The 12400-nt window shown below is 33.9% G+C and overlaps 1 protein-coding gene and 1 long non-coding RNA gene across 3 annotated transcripts; one reads left to right on the top strand and one right to left on the bottom strand.

The window, feature by feature from the left end:
* Positions 1–2097: 2097 nt before the first annotated feature.
* Positions 2098–2738, bottom strand: LOC147392836 (uncharacterized). Its single transcript, XR_015182455.1, has 2 exons — positions 2531–2738; positions 2098–2389 (listed from the first exon to the last, which is right to left on the bottom strand). It is a non-coding gene; the product is annotated as an uncharacterized LOC147392836 (long non-coding RNA).
* A 2991-nt stretch (positions 2739–5729) lies between these two features.
* Positions 5730–11302, top strand: LOC147392835 (uncharacterized). 2 transcript variants are annotated; one of them, XM_086456907.1, is made up of 5 exons: positions 5730–6070; positions 6210–6396; positions 7784–7862; positions 10093–10172; positions 10267–11302. In XM_086456907.1, exons 2-5 carry the CDS (start codon positions 6227–6229, stop codon positions 10481–10483), a joined length of 546 nt encoding a protein of 181 aa, XP_086313033.1. In that variant the 5' UTR covers positions 5730–6070; positions 6210–6226; the 3' UTR covers positions 10484–11302. The 2 variants fall into 2 exon arrangements, with proteins under 2 accessions (XP_086313033.1, XP_086313032.1); XM_086456906.1 differs by having other exon boundaries at positions 5731–6092; positions 10267–11300.
* Positions 11303–12400: the final 1098 nt, after the last annotated feature.

Here is a 12400-nt window from a genome sequence, read left to right as displayed (position 1 = left end):
TCTTTTGCAACTGTGAGACCAATTGACTGTTGCACTGCCCAAAGTAAATGCATACCTCATAGCATAGTGCTACATCAATGGTACCTTTCAAATATCTGAGAATCCATTTCGCAGCTTCCTAATGCTCATTTCTTGATGAATCTTCTCACAACTCCTACTATTTGAGAAATATTTGGTGTTGTGCAAACCATAACATACATTAAGCTGCCAATTGTTTAGGTATATGGAATCTTAGCACATTCCATGTTCTTTTGGAAGTTTGAAGTGGCTTGCCATTTGCCAAGGGAGTTCTAACTGGTTTAGCAAATTCTATGTTGAACCTCTCAGGTACCTTTGAAACATACTCAGCCTTTGATGACTCTAACTGTCTATTTTTCCTATCTTTATTGATTCACATACCAAGAATTTGCTTTGCAGCACCAAAATTCTTCATTTAAAATTCTTTTAACGGTTGTTCCTTAAGATTCAAAATCTCATGCATGTTTGACTCTACACCAAGCATATCATCTACGTATAAGAGATGTATGAGATAATAATTTTTAAAATTCTTCAAATAACAACAACAGTCAACTTGAAAGTTGCTAAAATCACTAATAGATATAAAATTGTCAAATTTCTGTATGGACCTGCTTCAAACCATATAAACTTGTCTTGAGTTTACGAGCCATATTCCATATTATTCTTCCCAGATACAACTTATCCCTATGGCTGACGCATGTAAATACCTTCTTCTAAATTACATTGAAGAAAAATAATTTTTTCATCTAACTGTAAATCTTCTACAGCCACAATATTCATATGAGAATTTTTTTTTTAGAACAATCAACTCACTTTCTATTGAAAGCCTTCAACAGCAACCTGACCTTGTATTGCTTAGTACCATCATATGATCCTCTTTTAGTCTATAACCCATTTACAATGTAAGACAACCCTTCTTTTGATGAATTGAACCAAATCTTATGTTTGATTTGATAAAAAAGATTCCATATCACTCCCACTTTTCCCAAGTGTCAACCTACAGAGCCTTTTCATAACATTCTAGTTCACCGTTATTAGTCAACAACAAATAACGCAGAAAAAGTTGAATAACGTATTGGAGGTCTAATTACGCTACTTGATTTCCTCACAAAGTGAATAATGTATTGTGGAGGGTGCTGTCATCCCAATGAAGGCTTGGACAGTAGAATTAATATATATCCATTTAAATAATTTTAAATTATGCTTGATGTGAGTAATGAAAACTAATATATGAGATCCACTCCAGGTTGAGTCAGCTGAAGCTCAAGAAATTGTAGTTCGATTTTCGAAGAAGGTGAATTTGGCTGCTTCATGGATTATTCCGTTCTCTCTAGCTGGGGCATGTGGTTTATCTCAAATGGGCATCAGTAAAACAAGCAATGGAACGATGAAGTTAGTCTATGTAGCTTGTGCTGCCTCATTGACTGCATCTTTTATATGTGCAGCTGTAGTGGTGATAGTCCTCCTCACCACAAATGACAGCTTTCTGGGCAAGCTTATTATCATTCTCAAATCCATCATCGTACTTGCTATTGCCCTGACCGTACTGGGTTATGGCTTTGCCGTAGGTCTTCTTTGCCTCAAGTTGAAACAATGAGGTCCCATAATTGTTATATAGTAAATGGAGTTTTAGCGAGGTGGTGAGTTAACTATTTTTTAATAAATATAGGAAACACGTGTCTTTCTTCCCATCTCAATAGTAGATTTGATGCTTTGTCTCGAGTCCGAATTTGCTGTTAATGAAAAGGTGTGCTAAGCTGATAAATGAATGGCACTATGTCACGTCTACAAGAAAAGGGTAAAATATAAAATCTTAACCTCATAATCATCTTCTCTCGTATGATAGGTTTTAAAACTCGTTTTGGTTAATAGCAGATCTCAATTCCTCATGATTAGCATTTTCCTAAAGCAAGTCTGCAAGTGTCTCCATTCAACCAAAAGCATAACTTATAATTATTCAACAGAATGTTAATGTCCAACCACGTTTAACACTTTTAAGTGCCCACTGAAAGACTAAAATGGGGTTAAAAAAAAAATTATCCCCAAAGAATATTTTTTTCAAATTGAAAACGATTGAGATGGGAAGAAATCCTGTGATCTTAAATTAAATAATTAAGAAAATATTCTAGTGTTCAAAGAACGATTGAGATGGGAAGAAACATATTTCCCTTCCCTTGAAAATTCGAAATAAGAGAAAGTTGACGTACTTATGAGTTTCTCTTTAGCTTGGAGTTCTTGAACATGTTTGCAAAACAAGGCCTTTTCCATCAAAAGCAATTCAAATCCCCAAGCTTTAGCACATAAAGGTACCCCATTTTCCAGATTTTCCTTCGTCTTTGGTCATTAATCAAAATACCCAGAAGAGTGTCAACTGTAATTCGTGCAATAGTTATAGAAATAAATCAATTTTCATCTATCAACAAAAGAAATTACAGCTCAAAAAAGAGAGAGAGAAAAAAACCCAAATCACGAAATTGAAGAAATAAGTGTAGATTTAAAGGGATGGACTTACTTGAAGATAGTTGCAGAGTGATAATTGGAGGAGGAGTGAAGAGAGGAGCAGAAGAGAAACTGCCATTACTCTGTCATCACTCATCACTCACCACATAAGGAGTAAGGACGATGTTCTCTAATCCTCTTATCCAAACATACTTTATTGTTGAGTAAGTATCTCGTACTTCGGCGCTGTACCGTCACCTATCTGCACCGTATCAATCACATCTAAATTTGGTTGGGCCGACCAGGGATAAGAAAAATAATACTGATTGGATGATTATAAGTTTACAAGATTCAATTTTCTGCAAATGCGGAAAAGGACCATACATATTCTCCAAAAGAGACATCATCTTTGATGTGAATGTACCGACCACGTGGGTTGAATGGCATCCATAATTTACAAAATTACCTTTATTAGTTATTAAACTACCCTTTCATGCTAGACGTGGCATGCATTAAGAACATGTGAGCAAAAATCAATCATAATAATTTATCCTTGAAAGAACAATGCAACAGATCACTCATAGTAATCTATCCTTAAAATCATTCATTATGTTTTATAATAGCATACAGTTTCCTCGCTAAGTTAGAAGAGAAAGTTTCCTCAGCAGCTTAATCACTTTGTAGCATACAACATGATCTGATGCTACTGTTGGAAAAATTGAGTCTTAGAAAAAGAAAAAAACAGAATTTTGGATCTTTGACACACGAAAATTCGCTTTCTTTAAGATTTTATTTATCCTCACTCGTACAAGAGTTTATTGATGGGTTACCGACAAACTAGCTTCCAGGTGTGTCTCTTCATGAAAAACCAATAGGTATATTAATTCATGGAACAAAATGTGTCCATTTATGAAAATTCAAAAGTTTGGACTATCCATAAAAAACTCCACCATTGCACCTTTAAAAATATTTAAACAAACACAACTAAAATCCAACAGCTACAGACTACAATGATGTGGAGTATAGAATTTTGAAAACATTTAAAATTCAAATTATCTTTAATCGTTGAATTTTAATTTTAAATTTGAGAGTTTCGACTAAGGTAGCCATTCATTTTCAAAACATTGGATCGAGCCCAAGAAAGATTGTTTTAATTTGAGTTTTTTAGTAAAATCTACAGGGCTCTATTGTTGGATTGACAATATGATGATCCATGTGGGCGTAACAACCCATGGTAAGATTTGAAATTTTAAACAGTTTGTCAAGCTAGTATTACTCTTATAATATTGTCGACCTTCATATATCAGGTTTCTTGGGGTATAATTGGCTATTGTCGGTTTTCCCTCCATATGTATACAACCACCAACCTGTGCCCTTGCCCAACCTGACCTCAAGCATGAAATGCTTAACCCGAAACCTAGCTAAGTCAGATTGGTTGGGTTTATTCTTTCCTCATTAATGCTAGGTAATTTAGTATTGGTACGGGTTTATATAAAGATAAGTGGTATGTAAAAAATTTAAAATTTAAAATTATTTTTCCTAAAAATGTGTTTCAGAAGTTTATATACATAAAATTATAAGTAAATTTAAAGAAAGAAGAAAAATAATATAATTAATTAAAATAATTAACTTTTATTAATAATCGTAATTTTCAAAACAAAAAAAAAACATTTAAAGTTGTAATATTTGCATGGCATTATAGAATTACACTTAAACCAAAGCAATTATTTATCTAATGAAAATATCCATACATTAGTTTGATATATAGATAAACAAAAGCAAATGTATTGAAATATGAATTATGAGTGTGAAATAAACCAAGGTAAGAAATATTTTTAAATTACAATCATGTTAAGTTCGAGTTCAGGAAAATCGAGTTAGACGATAACTATTCCCGCACCCAATCCGATTTGGGACAGGCATTTTTTTTTTTGTTTTTTTGCTTGAACCCGAGACTGAACCCAAGTTGACAATGCCTAGACATGACCCAAGGTCGTGTTTTACCCAAGGAGTTCGGGTTTTGCCCTCCCAAGTTGCAACTCTTATACATATTGGTATCTTCATAGGAGTTAACTAGCTATTGTGATTTTCCCTCCATAACAATGAAATTAAGTTTTGTCTAGTTTCTTAAGCTCCAAAGTTCTAATTTTAGAGTCCTAGACTCCTAGTGGTGCAAAGCTCTCTTGGATTCTAGGAAAGTTGATATCTCTTCGTACCCAAAAGTAAGATACAATTTCTTTTCATTCTACTTCACTAGTTTTTAGTTAATTGCAATTACTTCAAACATCATTAGTGTTCAAATTTGAAGAAATATGACACCATGGACAGAAGAATCTCGATTCCCGATTTGGACACACACACACACACACACACTCTTTCTCTCTCTCTCTCTCTCTCTATGTATTTGAGTTCTTTTTAGATGAAAGTTAGAGATCTAAGAATTTCATTTAATACGATTGATGGGAACCTAGTTGTAGACATGGATTTTTCGTTGAAAATCCAATCTTTACTTGCATTGAAAAATCATTTTTATTTGTAATGACTTTTGTATGAATAAGGAATATTTATTTACCTAAGATTTAAGTAAGGGGGTCCATGTTAAAGGATAAGGAAGGTGTTAGACATCCTATTACTTCTACCATAGGTTGTAATATTTAAAAATGATCATTATTCATTTTTTTTTTAAATTTTGAGAGAGAAAATCGATAAAATAAAATATAAAAAAATTTTGAACCCTCAATTTTAGAGGGGTTTAAAATAATTTTCTTTTCTAAAATGGTTACAACCCTTATACTTATGATCAAACCGAAGTCCGATCTACCGGAGTTAGGAAAGGGGGAGCACTACATCTTAGAGGCTTTCTAAAAATAAAAATAAAATAAGAAAAGTAGGAAGGATAAAAGAGGAAAGTTGGAAGGAGAAAAGAGGATTTTTTATATCACTTTTGTCATTACTATAATTTGTCTTTGACTTGACTTTCTTTGACTCTTCTTTTGTATTTTTTGATTATTTTTCTTTGTCTTGACTTGAGTAGTTTGTAGTGTAAAACTTGAAGGTTGATGGACTTTTTGTATTGAGAGTTGAGTAGGTTAAAGAGTTCCTTATTTTATTTTATTTTTTAATTGGGAGAGATAAGAGTTGATGGTGATGAGAGAATTGAGATAAATGACTTGAGGGGTAGGGGTTGTTCGAGCATGGGTTTTTGAGAGGGAGAGAGTTTTTTTTTATAGGTGTTGAAGGTTACTTTTAGGCTGTGTTTGGATTGAGAGAAAGGAAAGGAAGGGAAGAGAAAATAACACCCTTTCTCCTGTTTGGATTGTTAAGTGGAGAGGGAAGAGAAGAAAAATGGAGGGAAGGGAAGGGAAAAAAGTGAAAAATTTGATCCCTCCAAAAATGGAGAGACGAGGAGGGAAGAGAAGAGACCACGTTTTCTATTCCAATTTTGCCCTCATTCTTTTTTAAATTTCCAAACTTTATTTATATTTACAGGCCATTTATTACTACTTACACCCCATATAATAAAATAGATTAATCTGATTTCAGAAACCCTAGAAACGAAGGAGCCGAACTCGAACTCGAGTAGAAGATAACCTCTCTCTCTCTCATTCTTCTGGTTTTCTTCAGGAAACCTTCTTGTATGCTTGCTTGTTTTGATTTATTCTAGATTTTCTCCACATGTGCTTGCTTGTATATAGATGTTATGATGCAGATATCTGTATGGGTTTCTCATTTTGTGACTTTGCATTTGGCAGAGAAGGGCTAAATAATAATGGTGAAAAATGATGATGGTGGTTGTGCTGCTACTGGAATGAAGGAAGCACCCCCAAAATACTATGCATACCCACCTCCTTTAGCTAAATATGAGGAGGTCTCAGCAAACAAAACCATATTTATGGCCACCTTGGAGAAGCTTCATGCTTCTATGAGCACAAAGTTCATGTAAGATCGATTCATTTTTAATCTTAGTTCAATCTCCCTTCTTAACTTTGTGAAAAATTTCAATACTGAAATAAGACCCAGAATAACAAATGTTTAACATAATGCTTAGTTTACATGTTGAGGCCTCTTTATTTGATCACATTTGACCGTATTTACAATTTTTTTTCTTCTACTCACATGTATATTTAAATTTCTTCATAGAAATGAGTTCATGTTGAGGACACTGTTTGATCATGTATAGATATTTTACTCTGATTTAGACATTAAAAAAAGGACTGAAAGCTCACATTTTTAGTCCTTTTAATCACATGCAAACATTTAACTTTCTTCATAGAAATTAGTTACTTGCTCATATTATTGGTTGGGAGAGGTAGATTAATTTCATTCCAGTATTGAATTCCCCATGCAATCAACCCCATAGAAAGTGCATCAAACTAGGATGTTCAATAGTTAGCCAATCCTTCATTTAAAACATACCCTTTTGGGTAAAAACAAGTTTTAAAACACATGAAATTTTCAAAAAAATTGGGAAGAACCTCTTAAACAGCCTCATCTATTTATATTTTCAAGAAACTCTTACCAATACAACTCACATTTTTATTTGTATAAAGTTTAAGAACGTCCTTTATCTGTGATAAATCTTACCTAATTTGCTTGACTATATTTTTCAAAAAATAATAAAAAGATTTGGACATCTTTGGGAGATCTTGAAGGGAAGCATTTTATAGTCTCAATTTTGTTCTTCTATTACGTAGTCCATTTTGCATCATGTGCATGCGTATGTGTATGCATTTGATTTGAGTGTTAATTAGCATATTAAACTCAAATTTGCCCGCTTATCTATCACTTGATGCTTTCGTCTTATGGCCTTCTTTAAGACGAAAGTTATAGAGTCCACAAATTTTGGTAGCCAATGTTTGTCATAACCATTGAATAAAAAGAGTTTGGGAGGATGGAGATGGAGTAGGGGCATAGAAAAAAGAAGAATCCCGATGTGGTTTTCAACTCAACTTTAATGAGATGGTTGATTCCTTATATAGAGTTAAATGTACTAAATAACCTCAATGCTCTTAAAATGTGTGTAACAAAGAAGGTTTTACTTAATGAGTATACTTTGGTAATTCAGATTGTTCCAACTAACTTGGTGTACTTCCAAATATTCAATTCACAACTGATATAATACCCAAAGAGCTAATGATACATGGTTAATTGATAATTCATCTAACATCAGTAGTTTGTTCCTTCTAGATGCTTTTTTATTCATGATCTGCCATGAATTTTGTTGAGAATCTATGGTTTATTTATGTAGTCATGTTTGCATGGTGTTGACTTATCTTTTTCACCATTATTTTTTCATGGTGTTTTGACTCTGGGCATTTGATTATAGGATCCCCATTATTGGTGGAAAAGAATTAGACTTGCATCGACTGTTTGTGGAGGTTACTTCTCGAGGTGGTATTGATCAGGTGAGATGATATAATCGACTAATTAGTAGTTTCACATTGTCTTTTCTCATGATTAGTTTGACTTTGTTCATTCCCCCCTCATATTAAAGATGAATGGCATACGTGATTATTCCAAGATTGTTGTTGCTTTGAATTATATACGTATGTGACCATACTAGGTAGGATTTGAATCCATGCTATGCTCTAGACTGGGTAATTTTCATTTTTATTGCATTTTAATGCCTCTCATACACACACACACACACGCACACACACATTTATATATAGTGTGTGTGTGGGAGAACATCGCTTTCGTTTGAATTTTTTCAAGTGTAAAGATAAATGTTCTTTAAACATGTGCATGCTTGCACATTGCATATGGTAGGTTGTCTTGCATTGGTGGTCCCGAGCTTTGCATATAACAGGGTTGCATTAGTTTGACACCCAACACAATGATTTCAAAACTTAACGATGGATCTGAACTTGTTCACTTGAACTCATGTTTGGCTGTTCTAAGGATTGCAAACCCGGTTATGATCTTAAGTGACAAGGGTTGCTTAGGGAGTCTTCTCATAATGATGCATCATAATGACACTCAATTGTGTTGGATAGTAGGCAAGGGTTCCTTCACTAGGATGTACAAGTGTGGGTAAAGAAGTTAGTTATCTAGAAAATAGGATTCTTTTAGTTACTTGGAACTATTGGGCTTGTGTTGAAATTGTCATGCTAGTAAGTGAAAGATGTGTCAGTTAAAAACTAGGAGAACACAATTAAATTTATGATCTCTTGGGATTAGAAGCGAATTCTGGGAGACTGAAACAATCAGAAATAACCAAGGGCAAATTTCAATGAAAGAAGGATGCTTGGGGTTGTTGGGCTCTTTATAAGAATCAAATCTACTGCTTGCCTCTTTTGAGTAGAGTAGTCAAAAAAGGGGTGAGAATAACATATGCCCTTACAAATAGGGAGCTAGATAATTGTACAGCTTTGTTACCCACACCTTCCTTTTATAAGGATCGTGTTAGCATGGTTTTAAAACTCCTTTTGACATCTCATCTCATCCGTGAATAAGACCAAGTTGTCTTGTTCAACAATGAGAACAATGAACGTGAGTTTTATAACTTGTTCAATATGACTTGTCCATCCGCCTCGTTGTTGGGCCATATGTTTCAGTCTTGGATGAGTTTCAAAATCATGCATGGTAGTTTGCTACCACTCACTGCTAATAAAGCCCCATCACCTGCCGCTCACTGCTAATAAAAGTGAGCTCGCTTACCAGACTTGATCTGAGGAGAAGAGAGATCTAAATTGATCCAGAAATCTATGAACCGATTTCTTTCAAATAAAAATGTATCCACAAAATTGATGAAGACGCATGCTTAAATGATCTCATGAAGTGAAACAACCTTAAACCGACAGGCGGAGAAACAAAAGAATGACAAGGGGTTATTAGAGGAGAAGCTTTGGAGGGTATAATATATTCCTCCTCATACATCAGTGTAATTAAGAACAAATATATTACCCTTTCTCACATGAGTGCATACACTTTGTCTAGGACATGGGACATCAAGCTGAAATTAATGATCATCATTTTTTCAGGTCAGCAACAGTTATTGAAAATTCCAAAATTTCAATACATTTCAATTCAATTGTGGTCCAAGCTTATTTGACTTTATAAGTTAATTTATAGTTCCCCATATAGCTGAAAAGCAGTAAACTATTAAAGAATTGGAGTTGAAACTTGGGCAAAACTTTAAATCATGTGCTAATTTACAGGTACAAGTGAACGGCTAGCTGACATTAAGACCCATGCACATGCAATGAAGTGCCTTACTACTTTTTCTGAGGCAGTTGATCCAGGTTTTATTTTTGAGCGGGTAAGCATAGTTAACAACTTGGCATTTTTCACTTGACCTTGAGATGATTTTTTTTTAAATATTTATAATGGAAAACTATTCATACGTTTTTCTTTTGCCACAAAAGACATAATAGTTTTTGTTTTAGTTGTTTTCACTTGCTCTTATTCCAATTAATCATGAATTTTATTACTGATGCTTGTTATAGCTTTACAAAATCATGAAAGAGCACAAAAATCCCAAGGTTCTTAGTGCTGCTGCCACTAGGAATGCAACCATCAAGCTTATTGGGGTATTACATAAGTTTGTTGGTCCAGTGATGGTTTTGTTCCATTTTTGAAACTTTGGGTGGTTTCCTGTAAATGGCAGGGTCTTAAAACTTCTCTTTGTTGTAGATATCAAAGGGTTTCTTACAGATGTCAAGCCTGCACTTCTTAGTGTACTCGACGCAGAGTATGAGAAAAACCCATTTGAGGTATACCAGTTTATTCTTGAATGGTGTTGTATTTTTTTTCTTTCCCGTTTGCCATTCGTGGGTTATTTATTGTACTTAATATGGTTTGCAATAGGGTGAATCTGCAGCTCCAAAGAAAACTATTAAGGCGTTACTCCACAATGTCTACATCTGCTGGTGGATTAGATGGCTTCCCATGTGAAGATGTTAGTGGGAAGATCACACCTACTCTACTAAAGAACTTGGGCTGTCCTGATTGGAAGGTCTGCTTGAAAACATGTTCATTCTCAGTATTCAAAATGTCATGTATATCACTGTGTCAACAATGTTAAACACGCAGACAAGTGGTGGTCCTGATGTTGAACTTTCATTGTTTCCTTAATAAATGAGTTTTACTTATTAAAAAAAAATGCCTTACATTGTTTGAGCATTATTGCTCAATTAGGTAAATCTGATTTAGTTTTGTTAATCTTACTAATGTATTCTTCTCTCTCTATTAATAATTATTGTCAGGGATGACATACAGAAGCTCTTCATAGCTATTGTATTCAAGGGCTTTTATGCTTTATTGGGTGGATCTAACAATACTTGGTGTCTAACCTGTGAAATATCATGAACAAAAATTATCCTTAATTTGTGTTGAAGATAAGAAGAACTTTGATCAGGGAAAACCTGAGCTCGAAATGAAATAATATAATAAGGGTTTGAATGATCCTAGTAAACATATCGGAATTATTCTTAGCTTGTTAGATTTTGTATGTAATTAAACTTGAAATTAAATCACCAAACAGTTTCTAGTATGATAAGAAACTTGGATTCATATGTTGAGCTTTATATTGCTCATAGTCAAAGATTTTAGGCCAATTGGCTGTTTGGCCATTTTTTTTATAGACAAGAGCCCAGCTTTACATCAATTTGGTACTCCAAACTTGGGTAATTTCAAGGATTGTCCATAGTGGAGGATCATCTGACTTGTGCAATTTTAGACTGGTCCTTAATGACAATAGGGTAATTTAAGGTACCCCTTGGGAGTTGGTGCAATACGCACTCATATCCCTTCATTTTCCAAAAAAAAAAAAAGACATTCCCCTTGACTGTGGTCTTTCATTAGCTCTATTAATAAAAATGACTTAAAATACCCTTGTTTTCAACCTCTTGGCAAGGCCCATCCGTGTGTTTATATATATATATTGAAAACAAGGGTGTTTTATGGGGATGGTTCATGAGATCATAATTATGGCAAAATCTATGACAATGGTTTTTATCTTTATATGGGTTAGACGTTTCGAACCGTTGGAATCATTCAAATCCTTTATAATTGTGTCGTGATAATATGACACCCCCTATGCCCTCATCACAGAATCGTAAATAATTTGCCTTGAAGTACACAAGGAAAGATTTATATTTATGTGTATTCCGAGTAAATTATCTACGATTCTGTGATGGGGTATTAGAAAATCATTGCACTTTATAATTATGGGGGTGAGGGGGCATTAAGAAAGTAAGGTTTTACTAACTTGGCTGCATTTTAAATAAAAGCGCCTTCCTTAATTTCGCCCTATTATATTAGAGAGGGAATTCTAATTATACTTTAGAAATTGGGATCCGAAGATATTTTTGTAAAAAAAAGTTCTTTTGGGCATTTTCAATATAAAATATAATTTTCAAAGTGTATTTACTACACTTTAACGTGTTTTATTAGGACACTTGTTAACAAAATCCGTATATTAGAGAAATTCTATTGCCACACCAACTTTTGCTTGAGATGTTCTTAGTAAAAGTGGGTGTGGCAATAGAAACTCTCATTTTTAAGCATTCAAACGAAAGGTACCCCTAAACTGATCTTGTACGTTTGATTATTTATATTTTATATCATTGTACAAGTGGAATTTTTTTCTTTAGACTATGAAGGGTATAATAGTCATTTGACAATAATAATTTCTCTTCTCTTCTCTTATGAATCCTAACCAAACAGGAGAAACTTGATTTTTTCTCTTCTCTTCTCTTTCAATCCAAACAGGGTGAAGAGAAACTAGTCTTCTCTTCCCTTCCCTTCCCTTCCCTTCCCTCAATCCAAACACAGCCTTAGGGATAGAAATATCAAAGATGAATGATTAAAAAATAATGACATGAGGTGTATGCATTGGAGGGTTGTTATTTTGATGTTGGAGAGGGATATATGTACAAGGTAGTAGAGATGGATCACTTTTGACTCAAATGGATTGGATCTTTTAACCCATATGGATTGA

The sequence above is a fragment of the Akebia trifoliata genome, chromosome 10 (genome assembly GCF_017979445.1).
Source record: "Akebia trifoliata isolate Shusen 1 chromosome 10, ASM1797944v1, whole genome shotgun sequence".
Lineage (NCBI taxonomy): Eukaryota > Viridiplantae > Streptophyta > Magnoliopsida > Ranunculales > Lardizabalaceae > Akebia > Akebia trifoliata.
Note: the sequence above shows the minus strand (reverse complement) of the source record. Positions and strands in the feature narration are given on the sequence as shown.

Excerpts from the sequence above, each read along its gene's own strand:
- LOC147392835 (XM_086456907.1), top strand. The coding sequence starts at position 6,227 with ATGGTGAAAAATGATGATGGTGGTTGTGCTGCTACTGGAATGAAGGAA. Across the intron at positions 6,397-7,783 it reads TCTATGAGCACAAAGTTCAT|GATCCCCATTATTGGTGGAA; the intron begins GTAAGATCGATT and ends ATTTGATTATAG. Across the intron at positions 10,173-10,266 it reads ATGAGAAAAACCCATTTGAG|GGTGAATCTGCAGCTCCAAA; the intron begins GTATACCAGTTT and ends GGTTTGCAATAG.